Genomic DNA, 23591 nt, shown 5'->3' on the forward strand with positions numbered 1-23591 from the left:
AATACTTAGGATAATAAGGTGTTTATTTTCTCACCATTGCCCAAATCACTTCCACTAAGTTTTCAACACAAGATTAAACCAAACCATATGATTTGGTCCGAGCACAGTTAAAAACTTTGTCACAAACATTTGCAACATTTGTGATCATTGGCATGAATTTAAATGTCCTGTGGCCAGCCTCGGCGTGTGCCATACACCACCTAGTGCTCAGAGGAATATTACACTTAAGCATAAATCCTTCCACCTTTCTGCGTGCAGAAAAATATCTGGTGAGCAAAATATGACCATTTATTTCTAAATCATGGATAAAAAACAAACAAACAAACAAATAAACAAACAAACAAACAAACAAAATAAAAACAAAACTAATGAGAGTGTTTCATGTTGTTGTGGTTGTTTCCCCACCCCCCTCAAGAAGTGAAAAACTCGGCGACAGTTTCGTTTTCATTTCTACTCTAAGGAAGAGTGAGCTGCAGTCGACGCTAGGTGACATGGAGTAAGTAAGCCTCTTGTAAATCAAATTGCTTCGGCTCTCTGTGTGTGGTTATTCAGCAACAAAACTCATTTTAGTGAACAGAGTCAAAAAAAAGGCTGAACATGTGAGGCGTTTGTTACCATACAATCTAAAGTCTGTGAACCAACTGGCAAAACCGAAAGTAAAATAGAATCGAGCGATGGCAGCCAACTTCTTCAACATATCACCAAAAATTGACGTGATTCCCACATAAACAGACTAATAAGTTAAGGGAAGCGCCCAGTTGACGTTGTAAATGTGAGTTTGACACCTGAACTTGTTTGTACAGTTGAAGTCGTGAACACATCACGCTGTGGGGAATTTCAGTGTTGCAAATGTGTGCTGTGTTTCATTAAAGGAACAGCACCGTCAAAATGTCAGCTGAGACGGATGAACAGTGGTTAAGTGAGACGGAGGTGGATGAGCCAATGGACGTGAGTTATCGAGTGTTGTTTTCACTTGTTTTTGAGCACTTGAAGAGTAACACCGCTATTTAAACGTCATCATCATCACCATCATCATCAGCAATAAAATCATGTGTTAGACCTATAGCTGTTAAAAAACACACACAAAACAGTCATCTTTACTCAGTATGAATAGCTGCTATTTTTCAGATTATAATTATCTGAAGTCAAGACATATCTCAGCTTGAAACAGATAAATGTTCTCTCTCTCTCTCTCTCTCTCTCTCTCTCTCTCTCTCTCTCTCTCTCTCTCTCTCTCTCTCTTTTTCTTTCCTCATGGGTTGTGTAGACCTCAAACAACGGTCAAATTGATCAGCCTTCAGCAAACCATCAAGAGTCTGCTGATGAGGTAGGTTTCTGTTTCTGTCCAACATCTAATGTTGTGATAACAGTTGTTCAAATGGATTTAGCAGGCAGCTGAAACAGAGAGCCAACTTAGTCCTGCAGTGACAGGGCAGTCTTACCTGGGTTGTTACATGCCCCCATTGCTCTCTCTCTCTCTCTCTCTCTCTCTCTCTCTCTCTCTCTCTCACTCTCTCTGTGCGTTTGTTAAAGACAGAGAGAGAGAATACTTGTTTGGTTACAGGTGCCAAAACATGATGACCTGCCAAAAAGTGATTGCCGTCTGCAGTATTGTGGCTATCACAATTGTGGCTAAGAAAAAAAAAGATAAAAGGACTGGATTGGTTATAATCTGGGGCACAGAGCAAGTGAGATAATGCACAATCAAAGTGATCTGTAAATCATGTTAATTACAGTCTAGTTTCCAAATGTGGGCCTAAACAAGGATATTAGACTCGCCAAACTATGAAAATGTCATGCTTTATTATACTATAACACCTCTCTTTTTTCTTTTCTCTCTCTCTCTCTCTCTCTTTCTTTCCTCATGGTTGTGTAGACCTCAAACAACGGTCAAATTGATCAACCTTCAGCAAACCATCAAGAGTCTGCTGTCGAGGTAGGTTTCTGTTTCTGTCCAACATCTAATGTTGTGATAACAGTTGTTCAAATGGATTTAGCAGGCAGCTGAAACAGAGAGCCAACTTAGTCACATGCCTGCTGTGACAGGGCAGTCTTACCTGGGTTGTTACATGCCCCCATTGCTCTCTCTCTCTCTCTCTCTCTCTCTCTGTGCATTTGTTAAAGACAGAGAGAGAGAATACTTGTTTGGTTACAGGTGCCAAAACATGATGACCTGCCAAAAAGTGATTGCCGTCTGCAGTATTGTGGCTATCACAATTGTGGCTAAGAAAAAAAAAAGATAAAAGGACTGGATTGGTTATAATCTGGGGCACAGAGCAAGTGAGATAATGCACAATCAAAGTGATCTGTAAATCATGTTAATTACAGTCTAGTTTCCAAATGTGGGCCTAAACAAGGATATTAGACTCGCCAAACTATGAAAATGTCATGCTTTATTATACTATAACACCTCTCTTTTTTCTTTTCTCTCTCTCTCTCTCTCTCTCTCTTTCTTTCCTCATGGTTGTGTAGACCTCAAACAACGGTCAAATTGATCAACCTTCAGCAAACCATCAAGAGTCTGCTGTCGAGGTAGGTTTCTGTTTCTGTCCAACATCTAATGTTGTGATAACCGTTGTTCAAATGGATTTAGCAGGCAGCTGAAACAGAGAGCCAACTTAGTCACATGCCTGCTGTGACAGGGCAGTCTTACCTGGGTTGTTACATGCCCCCATTGCGCTCTCTCTCTCTCTCTCTCTCTCTCTCTCTCTCTCTCTCTCTCTCTCCCTCCCTCTCTCTCTCTGTCTCTCTCTCTCTGTACGTTTGTTACAAGAAACGTTATAGTTATTATCACGGACATAAAGTTATGTGTATTTTCATGTTATTTGACTGTTTGATCCAGATAGAAGAAGATACGGATTTTCATAAAGTGGTTGATACAGCTTTAACAGGCTGCGTGCCGATGGCAATCACTTTTGGCAGACAGTCACTTTTTGTCAGAACACCTGCCAAGACATGTATTTGAAAATGTGAATTATATTTGAAAATGGCGAGGGAAGAGGCCACTGTAGAACTGTGAATGTCATTATTGGATTAGATCATTCATTATTCCATCTCCAGGAGCTTATCATACTGAGAACTGAAAACTCTACTGATAAGTGGTAGTCTGTTTTATTTAATTTGTGTGAAAGTGAAATGTTTACAGTGAAGAAAAGGGAAAGTTGAGTACACCGTCACAGCTAACCACCATCTGTTGCTGTGCCAGGTCAGAGCTGCCCTGCATCATAACTCGTCTTGCTCAAATAGTTCCTGTTCATATTCTTAGCCACTGTACGGTGATCTGTCAACACTGTCAAGGCTTTTTCTGTGGTAAAAGCAATCTGCCAAAATGAATTCATTGCAGTACAATTGGTTGTAAAAGCTATTTTAGTCTCCTCCAAAAAAGAAAGTCAGAAAAAAAATATTATAAACTTGTATGTTAGTTTCAGCAAAATTTAAGGCATTGCGTTTCTTTTACACCACTTGTGTAGCCACCAGCTCACACTCATTGATATTTACACTTTTACATTTTTTAATTATTAGGACAAAACTTAAGACGTACACTGCTTATAAATATATTGTATAATATGGCAGTAAAATCTTTCAATTATGCAATTACAGATTCCTCCTTTCAGAACCCACAAACTATACACAGCATTGTTGGTATTTTTGACCTGTATTCCAGTTCTAAAGGGCTAACCTGAATCAGCATGAACCACACAGTTTGACAGCCATGTCATTTGCTGTCTTGGATGTAATGACAGATCATCTTCAAGCCAAACTTATTCAACTGGAGGTCAGAGGATTTTGTGCTGTGCGATTTCAGTCATAAAATTTTATTAATTTATTACATGTTTTCAGATTAAAGACAAAACAGATGGAATTCAAGTCACTTGCTCTCTGGAGTGGAAAGAGAAAGATAAAGCACAAAAACATCAACTGAAGAAAACAGAGCTACAGAAGGCTCTTCAGTCTCGGCTCAACAAAAACAAAGAAAATGTGACTTGCAATGTTTTAAATATCACACAAGATGGAAGAGCTGATATCATGATTGAACCTGCTGCAGGTAGGTTTGTGTTGGGATTTTCATGAAGTTCAACTTCAACTCCTAGTTTATTTTGAGCTCTAAGGAGCTGCTCACATTGGCAAGTTTGATCCGTGCCCAAGCACGTTTGCCCCTAAAATCCGGATTCTTTGACCAGTGTGATCGCTCCGTATCGTCAATAATGTGTTGTCTGTGTCATTGTCCATTGTGCTGCTGCAACCGCGTATAAACAAAAATCAGTTTATAATGAAAGTACAGCAGTCTGTGTGCGCGGACATCCGGCAGACCTGGTTCCAGCCGGCACCTGGTCAGGTCTGATCTGCCGGATCTGACAGGTGCTGCTCCGGCTGTCAGTCGGACCTTGCTGAAGAAGGAGGAAGTTACCTCCGAAACTGTCAAGGTAAATAAACACCCTATGTCTGATTAAAAGGAACAAAAACGTATTTTAGTTAAAAGGAAGACATGATGAATGTATTTGAACTACACTGATCTATAATGTCGTCGGGCCATGCTTGTATCGTATTTCAACATGATGACGTGCATACCGGGGGCAATCGAGCTTGGGCGCGTTTGGGCTTTAGGTAATGTGAGCGCAGGCCAGCCGGGGACTGGGGAAGGGGGGGGGTTTGGCTTTAGCACGATACGGAGACAAACTTGCCAATGTGAGCAGGCCCTAAATCACTGTTAAAGTCTGAAAGGGCTTTACAAGCTCAGTTTGTAGAAAAGAATACCCCCTGGCATAAACCCCCAAAGGGGCCAAGAAAAACTCCCACAAAACCCCAGAAGCCAAAAAGGGGAAAAAACAAAAACAGATCAAGACAAGTGCAGACAGCAGCAGCAGGACAGAGGTGCTCATCAGCCACAGCCATCAGTCACAGTAACAGCTCGGAGGTGAAAGGGAGGGACCCACGTGGGTCTCTCTTTGACCCACGGTGGACGTTTAAGGAAAACGATTAAGGAAACGAGAGACAGTTTTGGAGAAGAAAGAGAAAAACATCTAGAAACAATAGGTATACAGGAGGTAAAGGGCAGGGAAGGGCGCAGCTAATGTATGGCCAGACAGGAGGCAGCTGGACCGTGGGATGGCAGGCTGTCAAGAACATACACACTGGCGGACACAAATACAGGCAGGCAAGTAATCACAGCTCTCAAAGTCATTTATTTCAGTCCAGGGGCCTATTCCATCAAGCTGGCTAACGGGATAGCCTGGCTTATTTCGATGAGCCTTGCTAATTTAAGTGAGAGTTCCGTTCCATCAAAGTGGCTTATATAAGTTGCAGCTCAGTAACCATGGCAACTTAGTCAGCAGAACTAGCCTGCTCCGTGGCAGGCTTACAGCCAAGCTTAGCCAGAGCCCGTCTACGACGAGCCTTGCCACTCCCTTTGTATCAAACTTGGTTGCAGTTAATTCCACTGGGGGTGATCGCGGGCGAGTGCAGAATGAATGGGGCTCTATGGAGCTAAACGGCTAAATTTGTCTCTTACTCCTGTTTATGCTTGAAAGATCGCAAATACTGTTGTAGTTTCTGAAAGTCCAGTATGGAGTATAGGTTAAAAGTGAAATTAGCGAGGACTTATATCCTTTCAGTTTCCTACAGTTTGGGCTGTTGTTGGCCATAACACGCTAGCATTTGCTAATGAATGCTGATTGGTCAGTGACGGACTTGCGGCTGTTTACGACGAGGGATCCCACTTGATGGCACCCGAAGACCAAGAGAAACGGGAAACCCCACTCTTAAAGAGGACTTTTCCATCAAAGCTGATATTTGTGTATACAGAGAATTTCTAATATAGCACAGGCGGGCTCTCTCGAGTGTCTCCGTCTGCTCTCCGGAGACGGGCTCTGGAAATCGCCGTAAAGCAGCACCTCTCAATGTGTGACGTCATCACACTTTTTGAACGGCTTTTTAGAATATATAGGTGAACTTAAAAAATCCAATATTCAGCTGAGTGTATTTTTTTAGCCCCAACTTTTGAAAACAGCATTCAAATTACTTGACAAAAAATTATTTCCAGAGAAAAGTGGATTTTTAGGGGTGTAGCCCCATAGACTCCTATTCATTCTGCACTCGCCCGCGAGCGCCCTCACATGGACAGAGACGTGTTTCCGAGACCCGGAAGTTAGACGAGAGTGCCACTTCTCCCCATAGATATCTATAATAAAGGCTAGATGTCTCGTGGCCGCTGCCGGCCAATGGAGTTGCACGTCCGCACATGGCGGCCATCTTGCCACAGTCAGCTCGCTCACCCATAACATTGTGTGGTAGTGGTGCATGTACTTTTAAATAACCATAACTTGCTCAATTTTCTACAGATTTTCAAACGGCGTGGTTTGTTATAAACATCAGAGATGTAGCTATAATACTGTATTTAATTAATAATTTTGTTACACTTCCAGTCAAACATCCAGAATTGTAGCCACGTTAATAACGTTTGTAAGAAACCAAACCGTTTGTAAATCCGTCAAGATTTCAGCGAGATAAGAGTATTTACGTTTGTGCAGATCACACACCTTCCGTCTGTTACCATAGATTCTGCCAGAGAGCTTGCCTGTGGTAAGATGGCCGCCCGGTGATGACGTTACAGACTCCGCCGTAAGACATCTAGCCTTTATTATAGATAGTAAGGGAAACATATAAAAATCTGCCAACTAAATCGTTACCAAGAAATTTATTTATCAGTGTGTTCATAAAGGTGTGTAATAACATGTATTAAAAGGTTGAAATTCAACTCCTGGGGGAAACCCCGAAAAAACCTGATCAAAGTCGGGGTACCGATAACCGATTTTTCAGAAATTCTAAAGTGCTTAGATTGGACTTAAGTAACTTTTGAGGGGACAAAATAGGGGTTTTTCATGATTCTGAGTTGATTGCTAGCATTTATTTTTCACTACAACCACTTTTTAGTGGAAAAACTGCCACGCCCACTTTTGCATTTAGCCTACATATAAAGTTGCATTTATTTCAATTAGTTGCATAATACTCAGAGCAAATACTGATCCACCATGTCAAATGCTTCAGGAGTCAATGTTTGAGTCTTCTTCAACACCATCATGAATAACATTCTTGCATGTAATGCCTTTACAAACTCCACATGCTGAGATGCACTTGACACTATTCTTCTTATTTATTTATTTGTTTGTTTGTTTGTTTGTTTGTTTGTTTGTTTGTTTGTTTGACAGGGACAGTGCACATTAATTAACATTACTGTAAATGCGCCAGAGTTAGCCAAGAGGCTATTTTTCATCTGTAGTCCCTGGACAGATGTCACAGAGTCACCCTAAAAACAGAATAAAATGAGATTGACATTACTTGCAGCTGCATCACTGGTTGCTGCAATCTCCACTACAATTGCAGTTTGTGAACTGGAGTAGCTCCTCAGGAGCCATGGGGTCTAGTGTTGGAACTGGCTCATAACCATGAACACCTAGGGCTCTAGTTTCGCAGACCTGGCGAGGCGGGGGCACAGCGCACCTGCGCTTCGCCAACTGGGTGTGGCCAGGTGGATTTTGCAAGTTTGGCATGCCATGCGCCGTGGCGCAAGTACTCTGCCGTCCCTCCTACCGGCGGAAGGGAGGAGAGAAGGCGTGGAGTGGGGTTGACACAGCCGATTCACTTTAAACCAATCAAATGAGCCCCTGTCCTCGCCTTTAAAATGCGCTGCACGAAGACATAATGAACGTTTACACAATTGACATGGAGGAAGAGAGCAGCCGCAACACACACTCAGGACAGTGAGGCCAGTCTTGGCTGCTGGAATGATGCTGGAGCTGCCATCCATCTATCCATCCATCCATCCATCCATCCATCTATCCTTACATTCGTCTTCCTCATTCCCGTCTTTCCATTACCTACCTGCCTCGCATCTCTTTTTCCAGCTCTGTCACCGTCTGTTAAAGTTATTGATTTTTACAAGCAAATATAAATTTAACTGTGAAGCCCCCATTTTTAATGAATGTTTTTACCTCAAAGGATAATCCTCGCCACCTTCATTTAAATACATTACATTTGTTTTGCAACTTTCGTCTCCATCACATACTGATGCAACAACACACTAGAGATTAAAACAAAATCCGGTTCATGAAAGCTTTTACATTTGCTGTTCTAAACGCCCAGAGTCTGGCAAGGAATTGATGCCTTTTACATTTTCGATTTGTGAGGAATATTTATATATCTGGAAGAGGAACTGGGTAGTTAACATTAGCAGCTCCAGACACCATGACTGGAAAAAAGACATCACCGTACTGGACACATTGTTTGACTGACAGGTGATCAGGTTGGGTTTCCATTACGCATGCCAAAAGGTGTCAATCTCCTTTGATCTGGCATCAGTTGTGACGGGACTAGGGTTGGGTATCGGTTGGGTTATATCTGATACTGGTGTCTACTCGGTATTTTTTAAACGGTTCCGGTGCTTAAACGATTTTTGAACCGGTACTTAAAAAAAAACAAAAATGCGCACACTTTGTCAAAAAACAATACCCTTTTATTTCCAGGGCCAAATTGAACACAATATTAACTTAAATATTTAAACAATATAAATACAAGTAACATATGGTAATAATAAACTCATGCCATTTGTGCGCAACCGCAGGGTGGGTGGGGGTGGGGGGTGTTGTGGGGGGGGTTTACAGTCGGGCTGCACGGCCCGGTCGGGAATGTCTTGTGGCCCGGTACTGGTCCGCGGACTGGTGGTTGGGGACCGCTGACGTAGATTATCAAACACGGTGCATTGTTCGGCTTTTAAATAAACTCCATGTGTCGCCAGGTGTTTCATTAAATTCAACGTGTTACCTCCCTTGCATGACGTTGCTTTAAGGCATCTGTTACATGCAGAGTCTGCATCCTCCTTAGACGTGAAATGTAGCCAAACCTTGGAGCGTTTTGCCTTCAGCGTCTTTATTGATCCTCTCACTATCAGTTCTGATCAACAAGTGTGCTGAGTAGCGGCGCTGACGTCACGCTCAACAACCGCAAGTTCATGCCGGAACACCAGAGGGCGGCACTGAAATGAGGCACAAATTTTTGTTCTTATTCGGTCTCATTACTACCATTTACGTCAGAACCAGTGCCCTATTGGCACCGTGTTTCGGTACTCAACCCTAGACGGGACAGTCGATATGGAAATAAATGTATGTGCTAATTGAGACAGTAGCATTGAATAGTGGATTTCGACGGTATTTATTGCATTGTTAATGTGCCTGACATTCTGGACACCTGCCTGTAAGGTTTTGGTGACATGTGCACACTGCGCGCTGGTCTGCCAAAGTTCCACTACACCGGCTGCGCTGAAAGTAGACCTGGTTTCAGATTGCGAGCTTTGAGCGCACCTTGGCAAAGCCTTTTGGCATGAAACTGTCACCACGCCAAGCTGAATCTGTCAACACCTCCCGCTGCTGCAACACTACTCTCATCTCAGCACACCTTGGACTGCCAAACTACCAAACTGAGCGTTCCTCGGGTTGCGCTGCTTGAAACTAGCTCTGCTGGGGGTTCGCCTCACTGCGCCACCCTGTGCCGCACCGGGAAACTAGGGGCCCTATCTTGTGCCAGAGTCCCTAAACCCATTATTTGGGGATTTAGCATTGCGTAAGAGGTGTTCCCCCTCAAAAGTTGCTATCTTGCGCACCTGCCGTTATCCGTAAAACACCTGCGCTACCCACTATATTATGCATAGGTGTGGTTTGGGCGTTACGCCAGTTAAACCAATCAGTGTGCCAGGTGCCATTGCCTTTAAGAGAAGGCTGCGCTATCCTAAATCCTAAATCCTAAACCCGCGATGGAGAGAGGCAGGTCGCGATTTAGTACTATCACTGCCATTTTCTTAGGGGTTCAACTGAGGCTAAAGCAAGGTGGCTTTTTATTCGGGAGGTGGAGCCGCATGTGCACGTCCACATGTGTCCAAGTGGACGCGTATTGAAGCCACCTGGGCGCGCTCCTGTAAAAGCCCAAATGGGATAGTGGGTGGTTTCGAAGACCCGCTGTCCGCTTTCCCTGAAGTGTATGCTCAAGATAGCAATTGTAGGGAAAGCGTATAAAACACGCCCACGGGCACAGCTCCAGGTGCAAATAACGGAGTCGGCATAATGTATAGCGGGTAGCAAGATACCGTTTAGGGATAGTGGAAGCTGTTAAATGTGCAATTCACGGATAGCGGGTAGTGGCAACGGGTAGAGGGTGGCGCAAGATAGGGCCCTAGAGCCCCTAATGTTCATCCATAGTCACTGGGGTCCAGGGACATGCTCTGTAGAAGGATCCAGTCCTGGGTTTGTAGGTAGGCACAGAGAGAATGCTGTGCAGCTGCACCCTCTGTTGGAGGTAGAGTCTCTGGTTTGATCAGCCCAGCCGCTGCCTTTCATGAGAACATGTTGTATCAAATTGCACCCAGAGTAGTACCTGAGCCCGTCTACGACGAACCTTGCCACTCTCCATTAACCCCCATTGTATCGAACTTGGTTGCAGTTCCACCGTAATTCCACTGGGGGTGATCGCGGTCGAGCGGGAAAAGTGGGTGTGGCCGTTTTTCCACCAGGGAGTGGTCTTGGTGAAAAATAAATGCTAGCAATCAACTCAGAATCGTGAAAAACCCCAAGTTTGACCCCTCAAAAGTTACTCAAGTCCAATTTAAGCACTTTAGAATTTTTGAAAAATCGGTTATTGGTACCCCAACTTTAAGCAGTTTTTTATGAGGTTTCCCCCAGGAGTTGAATTTCAACCTTTTAGTACATGTTATTACACACCTTTAGAAACACATTGGTGAAGAAATTTCTTGGTAACGATTTAGTTGGCAGATTGGTCAAATATCTGATAAAATACCCTTACTAAGATATCTATGCTTCTCCCCATATTAGAGATTCTCTGGCTTAGCTCAGCTGCGTGTCAGAGAATGTCCGACGGACGGAAACAGACCCCCAAATGACGGCTCCGTCACGTCTGTATTGTTGCCCCGGCATCACATATTCAATTTAATTAAATTCAAATTTAATTATGTAGCACCTTGTCTGTGTTCGGAAATATAAATTCAGACTTAGCCTATTTCCCACAATGTGACCAAGCATGAATGTACGTGTTTACTTAATAAAAATAAACGTAATGAAAATCATGTGTTATCACTGTCAGTCTCCGAAATCAACCGAATAAACAATCAATTACTCAATCAAATTTTATTCATATAGCACAAGTCATACATCAAATGCAACAACAAGCGTTGAACATAAAAGGGTTGAAAAGAACATGAGGTTAAATAAAAAAAAAAAGACGTCTTATTTTATTTCCCACCCGCAATTTGCAATGATCCGCCTCTCTTCTGCCCGAAGCCAAGAGGTGAGTTGACACAGGTGAGGGACGTTTACAAGAACACATATTTCAGTTAATCCCAATTGGATTCATGGTCATCCCACTTTTTGAATGATCCCTTTATATTTGGATTTTTACATGTAGCCTACCTATAATTTCATATATAGGCTAATATAAATTCCTAAGTTTTGAAATCATTTAGCCTATTAACCATTAAAAAAAAAACTCAATAATCATCATTTTGTTCAAGCTGTGAAGACAAAGAATGAAAGCATTAAATACAGTCCAAACCATGGCTTTCTGTTGTGTTTAAATTTATACTTACTTCCTTTTCCAGTTTTTTGATTTCCATATCCCGACGGTGTCGCGCCGGTCAACAATCCTGCTTCCGGCGCCCCTCTGGCCGCTAGCGGCGCCCCTCCAGCAGATGGCGCCCTAGGCAATTGCCTGTACCACCTATGTCAAAAGCCGGCCCTGTTTGTGATCAGCAGTGTCTGCTCCGCCGCTGAAAATGTCGAGGCTCTCCTTTTCCCCTCCTTTTGAGACAGTTGTATGTTCGTTTCGACAATCGACTGTTCTGGGCTGCTTATGTGCCCCGTGAACGCGCACACTTGAGGCTTGTTCAAACGTGGCTAGAATTAGCGCTGACTTGACGCGGCTGAATCGCGTTAGTGGAACGGGTTGAGGCTTTAGTGAAAGTTGACGCTAATTCAAGCCAGGCTATATCACGGAAGCGCAGCTTTCTTTAGCTGCTTTCATGGAATAGCCCCCTGGTCAAAATCCAGAGAAACAAACAGACAGGCGGAGATACCAAGACGACAGGCAGAAGGGGTCAAAAACCAGGCAGACTATATCTCAGGCAAAGGCACAAGGGACTAGGACAAAACTTGGAAAAACTCGGAACAAACAGGTCATGCATGGGGATTCATACTCAAAAAAAAAAAAAAAAGCTGAAATACTGCTACTAAGAGACAAGACAATCTGGCACTGAGACACTGGGGAGCATGGGTTATATACACAGGAGAGAGGGGACAACGAGACAGGTGGAACACATTGGGATAATCAAAGGAAGCGGGAGGAGAACAAAGAGGGAAGTAAACACAGCGACAACACAAGGGGAGATGAAACTTTCAAAATAAAACAGGAAATAAAGACTTAGACTTAGAGACTTAGACTTCTTTTATTGTCATTGCACAAAAAAAAACAGCAGTGAGATTTTGGCAACGAAATGTCGTTGCTTGGCTTCCGGATTACAGCAGAGATGGAATTGTGGGACCGTTTAGGTATATATAAATATAAATATTATACATAAATATAGTCTATATAACTGGTATGATATGGTCTATATAACTAGTGCTAAAAAACAGGAGCTAAATAGTAATGAGTGCAATTTAGAATAGCTAGATAAAACAGAATGTACAACAACAGACTAAACAGTGTAAACAACTGAATAACCAGTATAAATAATAATGAGTGCAATTGAGAATAACTAGATAAAAACAGAATGTAAACAACGGACTGAGCAGCGTAAAATGAACAGAACAAACATAAAACAGACCCTGACACAGGCATGCCAGGTCGTAAGGGGAAAGACCCATGTACTGACACTGTTCACTCCCACAGACGGGAGAGAGGCAACTGGATTAGTAGTTCAGAGGGGAAACAGGATAAGGAGAAGAAAGAAAATTAAACACAAACTACTATTATTCTAGCTGACTTTTATGAGAATCAAAACTTTTCGGCAGGATCTGCCATTAATATTGATTTTGCAGTACAGTATGATCCTTGTCAAATTAACGATGTGTCCTTTTTTCTTCTTTTTTAAGCCCTGAATAAGCTTGTCTCGCAGAAAATTGAACTTAACTTCAAAGACCAGACAACGGCCATACTAAGGATTTTTAGTACCTCAGTATCAAAGCTGGAAACTCCAGGCAGTAACTCAGTGGATGTTCCTTCTCTGTTTCCAGCTCCTGCACAAGATGTATGTATGCTTTCATCTGATTCTTTTCCAATTTTCTGGGGACACTCATGACCCCCTGAGAATGACCCCGATTGATTTTGGTGACCCTAGGACCTTCCCTCTAGCGCCACCATCAGGTCAAATGTTTGAATTAGAGTTAGTATATCTGGAAAAATTTGTATCTGAATTTTTTTCAAAAGAGGATATAGATTGAAATTCATCCATGTCTCTGATTTTAATGAACCCATAAGGATTAAGCCTCTTTATTTTGGTGACCCCATGACCTTTCCTCTAGCGCCACCATCAGGTCAAACTTTCAATTTTAAAATTAGTGTATCTTTAAAAGCTTTCATCTGAATCTTTTCAAATTTTCTGGCCATATTTATGACACCTTGAGGATGAACCCTATTGATTTTGGTGGCCCTATAACCTTTCCTCTTCCTCTAGCGCCACCACCAGGTCAGAGTCTCAACTTAGAATTAGTAAGGTAATATTGTTATATTTTGTTATATTTTGATCATGAGAGCCTGTATGTTCCCACACCTGTTGTCCCTCACATTTTAGTCTCTGTAGGGTCTGAAACTGCTCACACACACGCACACACACACATACACACACACAAGGTGGCAACATTGTTATATTTTGATCTTGAGAGCCTGTCTGTTCCCACATTTCTTGACACTCACATCTATAGTGCCACCTGCTTGGGTCAGAGCTGGTCACAGGCAGGGCCCTCTGTTGGTAAAGACCACATGTCTTGTCATTTTTATGTGTGCTACTGATCAATATTAGACAGAACTAAAGCATTCTCACATTTTTGTGGTGTGTAACTGACTCTGTGGCTGTGATTTCAACTGTTGGGTCATTTTGACCCGAAGACAATATTAGTACAGTTTTTTGTACAGCTCACGTGGAAATGTGAATAAAGGCAACACTTCACTTTTTCTAATGTAGGGGTCAATCTAGGAAAAGTCATCAATTTTCAAGTTGAAAAAATATCATTTAGGGGATTTTTCTGTGCTGTTAAACACAGTGGCGGGTCATTTTGACCCGAAGACAACAGAAGGGTGAATTAAATGCATAAAATGTATGTTCATTACTTCAGTAATGTGTTATCTCTTTACTCAGGAGAAAGCCCAAGAGCAGGGACTTAGCACAGCTGCTGCTGCTGCAGGACAGGAGACAAAGCGCTGCACTCTTTCACCGAGCCCCTTCTGGTACGTGAGCCAGGTCTACAAGGAGCAAATGAGACGTATCGAGAGCAAGCATGGGGTTCAAATCATGGCTGATGTAAACGTGTCCTTTGTAGCAAAGCAGGGAGCTGGAGGAGATCCAGACAGTGCCTTTAATGAGTTCATAAACCTTGTCCAGACATGCTTAGGTGATTTCAGTGGCACCACGATCCCTCTTCGGCATGCAGATCCTGATGGCTGGAAGGACACACTGAAAGCCACCCAAGCAGACGGGGCCAAGCTTGTACTTTCTGTGTCCTCTGATGAAATTACTGTGTATGGGCCAAGCAAGAGCCGAGATGCTGTCCTTAGAGTCTTAAAAACACCACAGACAACTTCAGACGACTTCATAAACGGTGACAATTTGTTTGGAGCAACTGCATGGGGATCTCATGACGCGTTACAGAAGATTGACAAAGGTATTAACGATCCTCTGGTCTCTGCTGGACTAACCATGGATGAGAGCCACTGGAAGGTGATCACCACTGTCTTTGATAAGAAAATAGCACAGGTCATGGATAAATTTGATGTGGTGTTTAAACCACTGAAGCTCTCTCAGGGTAAAGTCAGTGTAAAAGCTCATGCTACAAGCACAGTAGGAGCTGTGTCCCTTGAGAGCCATGCCCTCAGAGCTCTTCAGTGCCTCTACCAGAAGGTTGCAACATCAACCATGAGCTGCCCCCTGCTGGCCCCTGACCAGGCCCAAGATGCAGGCGAAAAGCTGAAAGAGTTTCTTTCTAAACACCCTGGGATTGAAGCAGGAGAGAAATCAGGTGCCTGGAGAATCTCTGGCTTACCAGAAACCTTGGGTCCTGCTGTTGATGAGCTAGAGAAGATTTTAGGTGGACCTGTCCTGAAAGAGGAGGACAAGCAGAGGATTCATTACTCAAGGCACATCATGTCTAATGGTGGAGCAGAAATGGAAGGGGGAGCTACAGCAGGAGGTACGACAGGAGGGAACAAAGAAGAAGATACATGTTCTATTTGCATGGACACATTTACCAACAAGAAAAAGATCAAATGTTCTCATGAATTTTGCGAGGAATGCCTGACACGGTCAGTGAATAGCATAGGACCCATCTGTCCCTTGTGTAAAACTGTGTTTGGGAAGATGGAGGGAGACCAGCCTGATGGAACTATGTTATGGACTGAAGATAGCCGTCCCCTCCCTGGATTTCCACGCTATGGCTCAATCACCATCACTTATAATATTCCAAGTGGAACACAGACGGTAAATGTACACAGTTATCTTATTAAAGTAAAGACACCTTAATGGCCATTGCATGTTTCTTTTAGGGCGTATTCATGTTGACAAAATCAAACAAATACCTTGATATCAGTATTGTGATGATGTTGTGTGAGTAATGTGGTTATGATGACCAAGCAGGTAGAGGCAAAAAACAAAACAGATCAAACTAAGTTCACAAAACTGCATTCCCTCACTAACACAGCCTTAAAAATGAGGAAAAGACAATACTGATGCCATATAATGATAAGCTGATATTCAAAATCCCAGATTGTATGCTCCCCTGTCACAGTACTGATATAGTATCAGAATATTGGCCAGACCTATCTCGTATGTGTCTTCGTTCATTTCTACATAGTTATGAACCTTTGGCTTCATTTATTTTTACATTGCTTATAACTCATTTTCCACATTCTGTTTTCAGGAGAAACATCCCAATCCTGGACAACGCTATAGTGGTGTAACAAGAACAGCTTATCTACCAAACAACCCAGAGGGCAGAGAGGTGTTGCAACTGCTGCGCAGAGCTTTTGATCAGAAGCTGATATTCACTGTTGGGACCTCCAGAACCACCGGGGCTGACAACCAAGTGACCTGGAACGATATCCACCACAAGACCAACCCTCATGGAGGACAACAGAAGTAAAGCAACCAAATCTTGTTTTTTATATGCTGGTCTACAGATATGTTACAGATGTGTTGTGACTAAATCCTGACTGCACAGGTACTGTATATTTACTAATGTATGTGTGTTATTCCACAGTTTTGGATATCCTGACCCCGGTTACCTGAGCAGAGTGAGAGAGGAGCTGAAGGCGAAAGGCATCGAGTGAAGACTGTTCATAGTAGCTCACATAGCTCACAAGGGTTGTGGCTAGCATGTCTCATTTCATAATTCAGGGTGTAATATTTTCAGAATGATAATTGCAGTATAGCCTACATAATATTCATAATATGTGTACTGTGAGCTGTCTTTTGCCCAGTAATTCAGTAATTCTTTGTATTACCAGTGAGTAAGGATTATTTTCACAAGGTTTATTTGACAGCATTGCTATAACAGCTTGAGTAAATATGTAACAATGCATAATATTTGTTTTCACTTAGAGCGTTTTTATTTTCCTAAATGACCTCTGGCTTCTGTTTTTTGGTGACTCAGAGAAGGTTTTTTTGGGAGTAAATTTTGCAAGTATATATTTTGATTTTAGAATAGTCCTACATATGGCCTCACTTGCATGATGCTGACAGCAATCTGATACATAATTGAACTCACTGATGAATCAACACACTCATCACTATCTCTGTGGAGCTTGCAAACGGAAGACAAAGGGAATCTGCTTGTTTTCTGTACAAATTGTAAAAGTTTATTCATAGGAATAGATGTAATTGGGTCTGTAAAGTTCTAGCAAAAAAATAAAGATTTGCTCTCCAGAAGAAAGCCTGAGCCTCCAAACAGTCAACACTTGTCATAGCTATATATCAACAGTATGGGTGTATGTGCTTGAATTATATGCCCTGCTTGGTCCAGTGTTAAGTCCTGCTCCAGCAGCTCCCCAGCGTCATCATCTCACTCGACCGCGTAGATCTTGGAGCCAAGCAGGGTTTCCAGTCTCCACATTTATGCCCTTTGGTGCTGGAGGCCCTTAATTGGCCCCACACAATATGCAAATGTTAGCTATATTTAAATCTCTCATCCAAGCAGGGATATGGGCACATCCCTTCCAGAAAGCATGTGTGTCCATTTTCTGAAGGGCTGATGAGAGTGTGCATGTGTGAATGATCCGAGTGTCTCGATTTAAATGTCTGACGGAATTAAGGTCTCATATTTCGTGTGTTCTTCTCAAAATAGTCTTGTAGAGGCAACACCTTATTTCCATAATCATAGGCTATATTTCTGTATCATTCGATTTGTATCAAAACTTATGCAGTAGCCTTACTGGGGGTAGAAGATCTATTTAACCTTTTTTGGATGAGTGACTGTTGAAACTAGGTACTTTCCAGTTGTATTAAGAGGTGAAAAGAGCAAGGGATAGTATTTCGGATAGTGTCATCACCGTTGCTGGGCGTAGACAAAAACAACGTCAGAGGAGCGATACTTTTGCTTTCATTTCCCGGGAAGCGCCCATGATCGTGAAGTAATGTAAGTAATGTATGTCGGGCTATAGCTCATTTTCTTGGTCTTGGGTTAGTCAGGCAACCATCCGACGTCAAAGTTTCACACGGCAGAAAATGTTTAAAGTGTTATGCGTTGAAACAGTTAAACAAAAACAAAAACAAACAAACAAAAAAACAAAAACAAAACTGTCACAGCCAAAATGAGAATAGAGCGACAGTTTTGCTTCATGTCAGTATTTGACGTATCATTTCCAGATAATTTCTGCAATAAGATAAGGTAAAGAAACAGGTACTATGTAAGTATGTTTGAACTGTGGTGGTTGAACAGTTCAGGTTACTAAATAGTTAGGGTCATGTTGGGCATAATTTCATAAGATTTTCCTCAGCACACAGTTTTCGCCGTGTGTTTTGGGAAGAAAACTCAAAATGTCACAATTTGAGACGTCTGAAGTGGAGCCCATCGTTGGTCTACTGATTCCTCACCTGATTTTGAGCACATGAAGAACGGGCATATCAGTGCAATTCAAGTAGCCTATTGAGCGAATGATGTCTGAAATAAGGATAGCTGCAAAATCACAGATTCTGTTCTGTCCACAAAGGTCGAATTTCTAATGTTGAGGACAATTCTCATCAGAGGTTTGGAAATATTCTCTCTCTCTCTCTCTCTCTCTCTCTCTCTCTCTCTCTCTCTCTCTCTCTCTCTCTCTCTCTCTCTCTCTCTCTCTCTCTCATGGTTGTATAGACCTGTAGGAGTTACGGGTTTGTTACCATACAATCTAAAGTCTGTGAACCAACTGGCAAAAACGAAAGTAAAATAGAATCGAGCGATGGCAGCCAACTTCTTCAACATATCACCAAAAATTGACGTGATTCCCTCATAAACACAGACTAATAAGTTAAGGGAAGTGAGTTTGACACCTGAACATGTTTGGACAGTTGAAGTCGTGGGGAATGTCAGTGTTGCAAATGTGCGCTGTGTTTCATTAAAGGAACAGCACCATCAAAATGTCAGCTGAGACGGATGAACAGTGGTTAAGTGAGACGGAGGTGGATGAGCCAATGGACGTGAGTTAGAGTGTTGTTTTCACTTGTTTTTGAGCGCTTGAAGAGTAACACCGCTATTTAAATGTCATCATCATCATCATCATCATCATCATCATCATCACCATCATCATCAGCAATAAAATCATGTGTTAGGCCCATAGCTGTTAAAACACACACACACACACACACACACACACACACACAAAACAGTCATCTTTATTCAGTATGAATAGCTGCTTTTGTTCAGATTATAATTATCTGAAGTCAAGACATATCTCAGCTTGAAACAGATAAATGTTTTCTCTCTCTCTCTCTCTCTCTCTCTCTCTCTCTCTCTCTCTCTCTCATGGTTGTATAGACCTCAGACGACATATATCTATTTTCAGCAAACCCTGACGACCTTGCAGCTGAGGTATGTGTATGTCATTGAATTTTTCACATGGAACTGGAAGTGTAGATACAATATGTCTATGTCAGGAAGCCTGCTCACACATAACTACCTACTTATGGTGTAGTTACACTATTATGGTCGTTATAAGCCCCCACTGTTTTTCTACCTTCAGGGAGGTCAGATGGTGAACCCTTCTGATATTGCCATAATCATTTTTCTGAAATCAAGCAAGTGCTGTGTGTGTGTGTGTGTGTGTGTGTGTGTGTGTGTGTGTGTGAGAGAGAGAGAGAGAGAGAGAGAGAGAGAGAGAGAGAGAGAGAGAGAGAGCAAACATTAGGCTTTCACTGAGAGTCCACTCAGTCTGTTGCAGGTCCTAGAATTCAAAAAAGGTGGTAGATGTGGACACTAAGCATATTCCATGTTCAGGACCTGGTTTGTCATATTGGAAAATGTTTGCAAGGAACTTGCAAAACAGTAGCACTAATTAAAGCAGGATTAAATTGTGGTTGTCGTCCTGTTTGTTGTAAACTTGTGGGCATGTAAAGCCCTTTTACACTCATTTAAATAAACTTCAACAACAGGGGTAAAATAATGAAAAAAAAACTAGAAAAGTGCAGTTTCTGGGGAAACTGCATGGACAAGCTGGAAGAGTGACCGTGGTGCACGGTTTCCGCGCAGAAAATAAAATGTATCATGAGAAAGGTAAGGCCTAACCCTAACCCTAACCCTATCACGCGAGCCGGCCGCGGCACTGGCCGGTACCGCGCCCACCCGGTCAGGTCTGCCGGATCTGACAGGTGAGCGGCCTGATGCCAGCTGGTGCCGCGGCCGGCTCGCGTGATGCCGCCTGATGGTGCCACGGGGGCGGGGGGGTTGGAGTAGTAACATGAAAGGGTGCAAGCCAGTAATTTCGCATAGGGCGGCAACATAGGCAGAACCACCACTGCCATGGGCTACACACACACACACACACACACACACACACACACACACACACACACACACACAGTGCGATTCTTGTGGCTTGAATGGCCCATTTCTCAAGCTAGGCTTTTTTCAACTATTGTCAAATTAAGAACAGTACTTATTTATTAACATGTTTTCAGGTTCAGAGGACTTCAGTAATGAATGTAGAGGGAATTCAAGTTGCTGCCTTTCTGGAGTGGTCAGAACAACATGGACCACAACAACACAGACTGAAAAAAGCAGAGCTACAGAAAGCTCTTCAGTCTTGGCTCAACAGAAACAACAAAAATGTGACTTGCAATGTTTTAACTGTCACACCAGATGGAAGAGCTGATATAATGATTAAACCCACTTCAGGTAGGTTTATGTCGGAATTACTTTTATTAAGTTTTTACAAATGGACAGGAACAATGAATTGCTGTAAACATTAAAGCATATTACTTTTATGTGTATTCAAACAAATTATAGGCAGCATCTCCATTAATATTGGTCTTGCAATACAGTATCATAGGCTGTCTTTATATGTCTTTTTGGATTAATTAATCATTTGCTATTATTTTTTTAAGCCCTGAATGAGCTTGTCTCACAGGAAATTGAACTAAGCTTCAAAGACCAGACAACGGCCATACTAAAGAATTTTAGTATCTCAGTATCAAAGCCGGAAACTCAAATACCAGGCAGTAACTCAGTGGATGTTCCTTTTCTGTTTCAAGCTGCTGCACAAGATGTATGTATGTTTTCATAAATTAGTGTGATTTAAATGCATAAAATGTATGTTCATTACTTAAATAAGGTGCTATCTTTTTCTCAGGAGAAAGTCCAAGAGCAGGGACTTAGCACAGCTGCTGCTGCCACAGGACAGGAGACAATCAGGTGCACTCTTTCACCGAGCCACTTCTGGTACGTGAGCCAGGCCTACAAGGAGGAAATGAGACGTATCGAGAGGAAGCATGGGGTTCAAATCATGGCTGATGTAAACGTGTCCTTTGTAGCAAAGCAGGGAGCTGGAGGAGATCCAGACAGTGCCTTTAATGAGTTTACAAACCTTGTCCAGACATGCTTAGGTAATTCCAGTGGCACCACGATCCCTCTTCGGCATGCAGATCCTGATGGCTGGAAGGACACACTGAAAGTCACTCAGGCAAACGAGGCCAAGCTTGTACTTTCTGTGTCCTCTGATGAAATAACTGTGTATGGGCCAAGCAAGAGCCAAGATCATGTCCTTAGAGTCTTAAAAACACCACAGACAACTTCAGACGACTTCATAAATGGTGACAATTTGTTTGGAGCAACTGCATGGGAATCTCATGACGCGTTACAGAAGATTGACAAAGGTATTAACGATCCTCTGGTCTCTGCTGGACTAACCATAGATGAGAGCCACTGGAATGGGATGACCACTGTCTTTGATAAGAAAATAGCACAGATCGTGGCTAAATTTGATGTGGTGTTTGAACCACTGAAGATCTCTCAGGGTAAAGTCAATGTGAAAGCTCGTGCTGCAAGCACCGTAGGAGCTTTTTCCCTTGAGAGCCATGCCCTCAGAGCTCTTCAGTGCCTCTACCAGAAGGTTGCAACATCAACCATGAGCTGCCCCCTGCTGGCCCCTGACCTGCCCCAAGATGCAGGAGAAAAGCTGAAGAAGTTTCTTTCTAAACACCCTGGGGTTCAAGTAGGAGGGAAATCAGGTGCCTGGAGAATCTCTGGCTTACCAGAAACCTTGGGTCCTGCTGTTGATGAGCTAGAGAAGATTTTAGGTGGACCTGTCCTGAAAGAGGAGGACAAGCAGAGGATTCAGTACTCAAGGCACACTACATCTAATGGTGGAGCAGTAATGGAAGGGGGAGCTACAGCAGGAAGTACGACAGGAGGGAATGAAGAAGAAGATACGTGTTCTATTTGCATGGACACATTTACCAACAAGAAAAAGATCAAATGTTCTCATGAATTTTGTGAGGAATGCCTGACACAGTTAGTGAATAGCATGGGACCCATCTGTCCCTTGTGTAAAACTGTCTTTGGGAAGATGGAGGGAGACCAGCCTGATGGAACTATGTCATGGATTGCACATCGTCATCCCCTCCCTGGATTTCCAGACTGTGGCTCAATAGTCATCACTTACAATATTCCAAGTGGAACACAGATGGTAAATGCACTTACTAAAGACACCGTAACAGTAATCCAAAGGTAATTTTATATCACTTATGGCTCCCCCTTCCACATTCTGTTTTCAGGCGAAACATCCTAACCCTGGACAGCCCCATATTGGTGTAATAAGAGCAGCTTATCTACCAGACAACCGAGAAGGCAGAGAGGTGTTGCAACTGCTGCGCAGAGCTTTTGATCAGAAACTGATATTCACTGTTGGGACCTCCAGAAACACCGGGGGGTCGGACCAGGTGATCTGGAACGACATTGAGCACAAGACCTACACTTATGGAGGACCACTGAAGTAAAGCAACCAAATCTTGTTTTTTGTATGCTGGTCTACAGATATGTTACACATGTGTTGTGACTCAACCCTGACTGCACAGGTACTGTATATTTATGTATGTGTGTTATTCCACAGATTTGGATACCCTGACCCCGGTTACCTGGGCAGAGTGAGAGAGAAGCTGAAGGCGAAAGGCATCGAGTGAAGACTGTTCATAGTAGCTCACATAGCTCACAAGGGATGGCTGCATGTCTCATTTAGACCGGGGTGTAATATTTTCAGAATGGTTATTGGAAATTCAAAATAATATACTGTGTGCTGTCTCCTCTCCAATGTTTTTTTAATTTATTATTATTTTTTAATCATCATAAGCACGTAAGGACTGCTTTGTTGTATTTGTTTACTTGACAGCATTAACAGCTAGAGTACATGCTCTCAAAATCAGAATCAGTGTCAGAAATACTTTATTGAACCCTGAGGGCAAATTGGATACTATGTAGTATGCTATGTAGTATTTGCTTTCATTTATTACTGCATACTTCTTCTTTAATGAATGGCTTTTTTGCATGCATACATTTAATTTGTGTTATGGGTCATTGCCTAATTTACAGGATGTGAACAGCTATCTAATAAACGATTGAACTCACACTGACCAATCAACACTTGAGTCATAACTATATATGCACAGCTTGCAAACAAAGGACAAAAGGCTTCTTCCTTTCTGTACAATTTTTGAAAATTTTATTTATAACAATATCTGTTATTTAGTTTGTAAAGTACTCCAGCAAAAATTAAACATTATTCTCTTTCCAGAAGAAAGTCTGAGCCTCCATGCATTGTGTACTATAAAAGCTATGTCATTTTTCATTAAAAAAAAAAAAAAACAA

General features: G+C 42.4%; 2 protein-coding genes across 2 annotated transcripts; both read left to right on the top strand.

Annotated features, from left to right (window-relative positions):
* The first annotated feature begins 465 nt into the window (after nucleotides 1–465).
* LOC115359799 (uncharacterized) lies at nucleotides 466–17188 on the top strand. The gene is made up of 10 exons (XM_030052440.1): nucleotides 466–496; nucleotides 873–948; nucleotides 1268–1327; nucleotides 1877–1936; nucleotides 2473–2532; nucleotides 3841–4045; nucleotides 13146–13300; nucleotides 14408–15742; nucleotides 16182–16399; nucleotides 16521–17188. The coding sequence occupies exons 1-10, from the start codon at nucleotides 492–494 to the stop codon at nucleotides 16588–16590; spliced, it is 2244 nt and encodes a 747-aa protein (XP_029908300.1). The 5' UTR covers nucleotides 466–491; the 3' UTR covers nucleotides 16591–17188.
* A 656-nt stretch (nucleotides 17189–17844) lies between these two features.
* Nucleotides 17845–23591, top strand: LOC115359800 (uncharacterized). Its single transcript, XM_030052442.1, has 8 exons — nucleotides 17845–17894; nucleotides 18859–18934; nucleotides 19272–19325; nucleotides 20411–20627; nucleotides 20837–20997; nucleotides 21082–22416; nucleotides 22505–22722; nucleotides 22840–23591. Coding segments are annotated over exons 1-8 (2133 nt in total). The 5' UTR covers nucleotides 17845–17892; the 3' UTR covers nucleotides 22910–23591.

Source organism: Myripristis murdjan, chromosome 5 (genome assembly GCF_902150065.1).
Source record: "Myripristis murdjan chromosome 5, fMyrMur1.1, whole genome shotgun sequence".
Lineage (NCBI taxonomy): Eukaryota > Metazoa > Chordata > Actinopteri > Holocentriformes > Holocentridae > Myripristis > Myripristis murdjan.

Excerpts from the sequence above, each read along its gene's own strand:
- LOC115359799 (XM_030052440.1), top strand. Across the intron at positions 13,301-14,407 it reads TTCCAGCTCCTGCACAAGAT|GAGAAAGCCCAAGAGCAGGG; the intron begins GTATGTATGCTT and ends CTCTTTACTCAG. Across the intron at positions 16,400-16,520 it reads CCTCATGGAGGACAACAGAA|TTTTGGATATCCTGACCCCG; the intron begins GTAAAGCAACCA and ends GTTATTCCACAG.
- LOC115359800 (XM_030052442.1), top strand. Across the intron at positions 20,628-20,836 it reads AATGATTAAACCCACTTCAG|CCCTGAATGAGCTTGTCTCA; the intron begins GTAGGTTTATGT and ends TATTTTTTTAAG. Across the intron at positions 22,723-22,839 it reads ACTTATGGAGGACCACTGAA|ATTTGGATACCCTGACCCCG; the intron begins GTAAAGCAACCA and ends GTTATTCCACAG.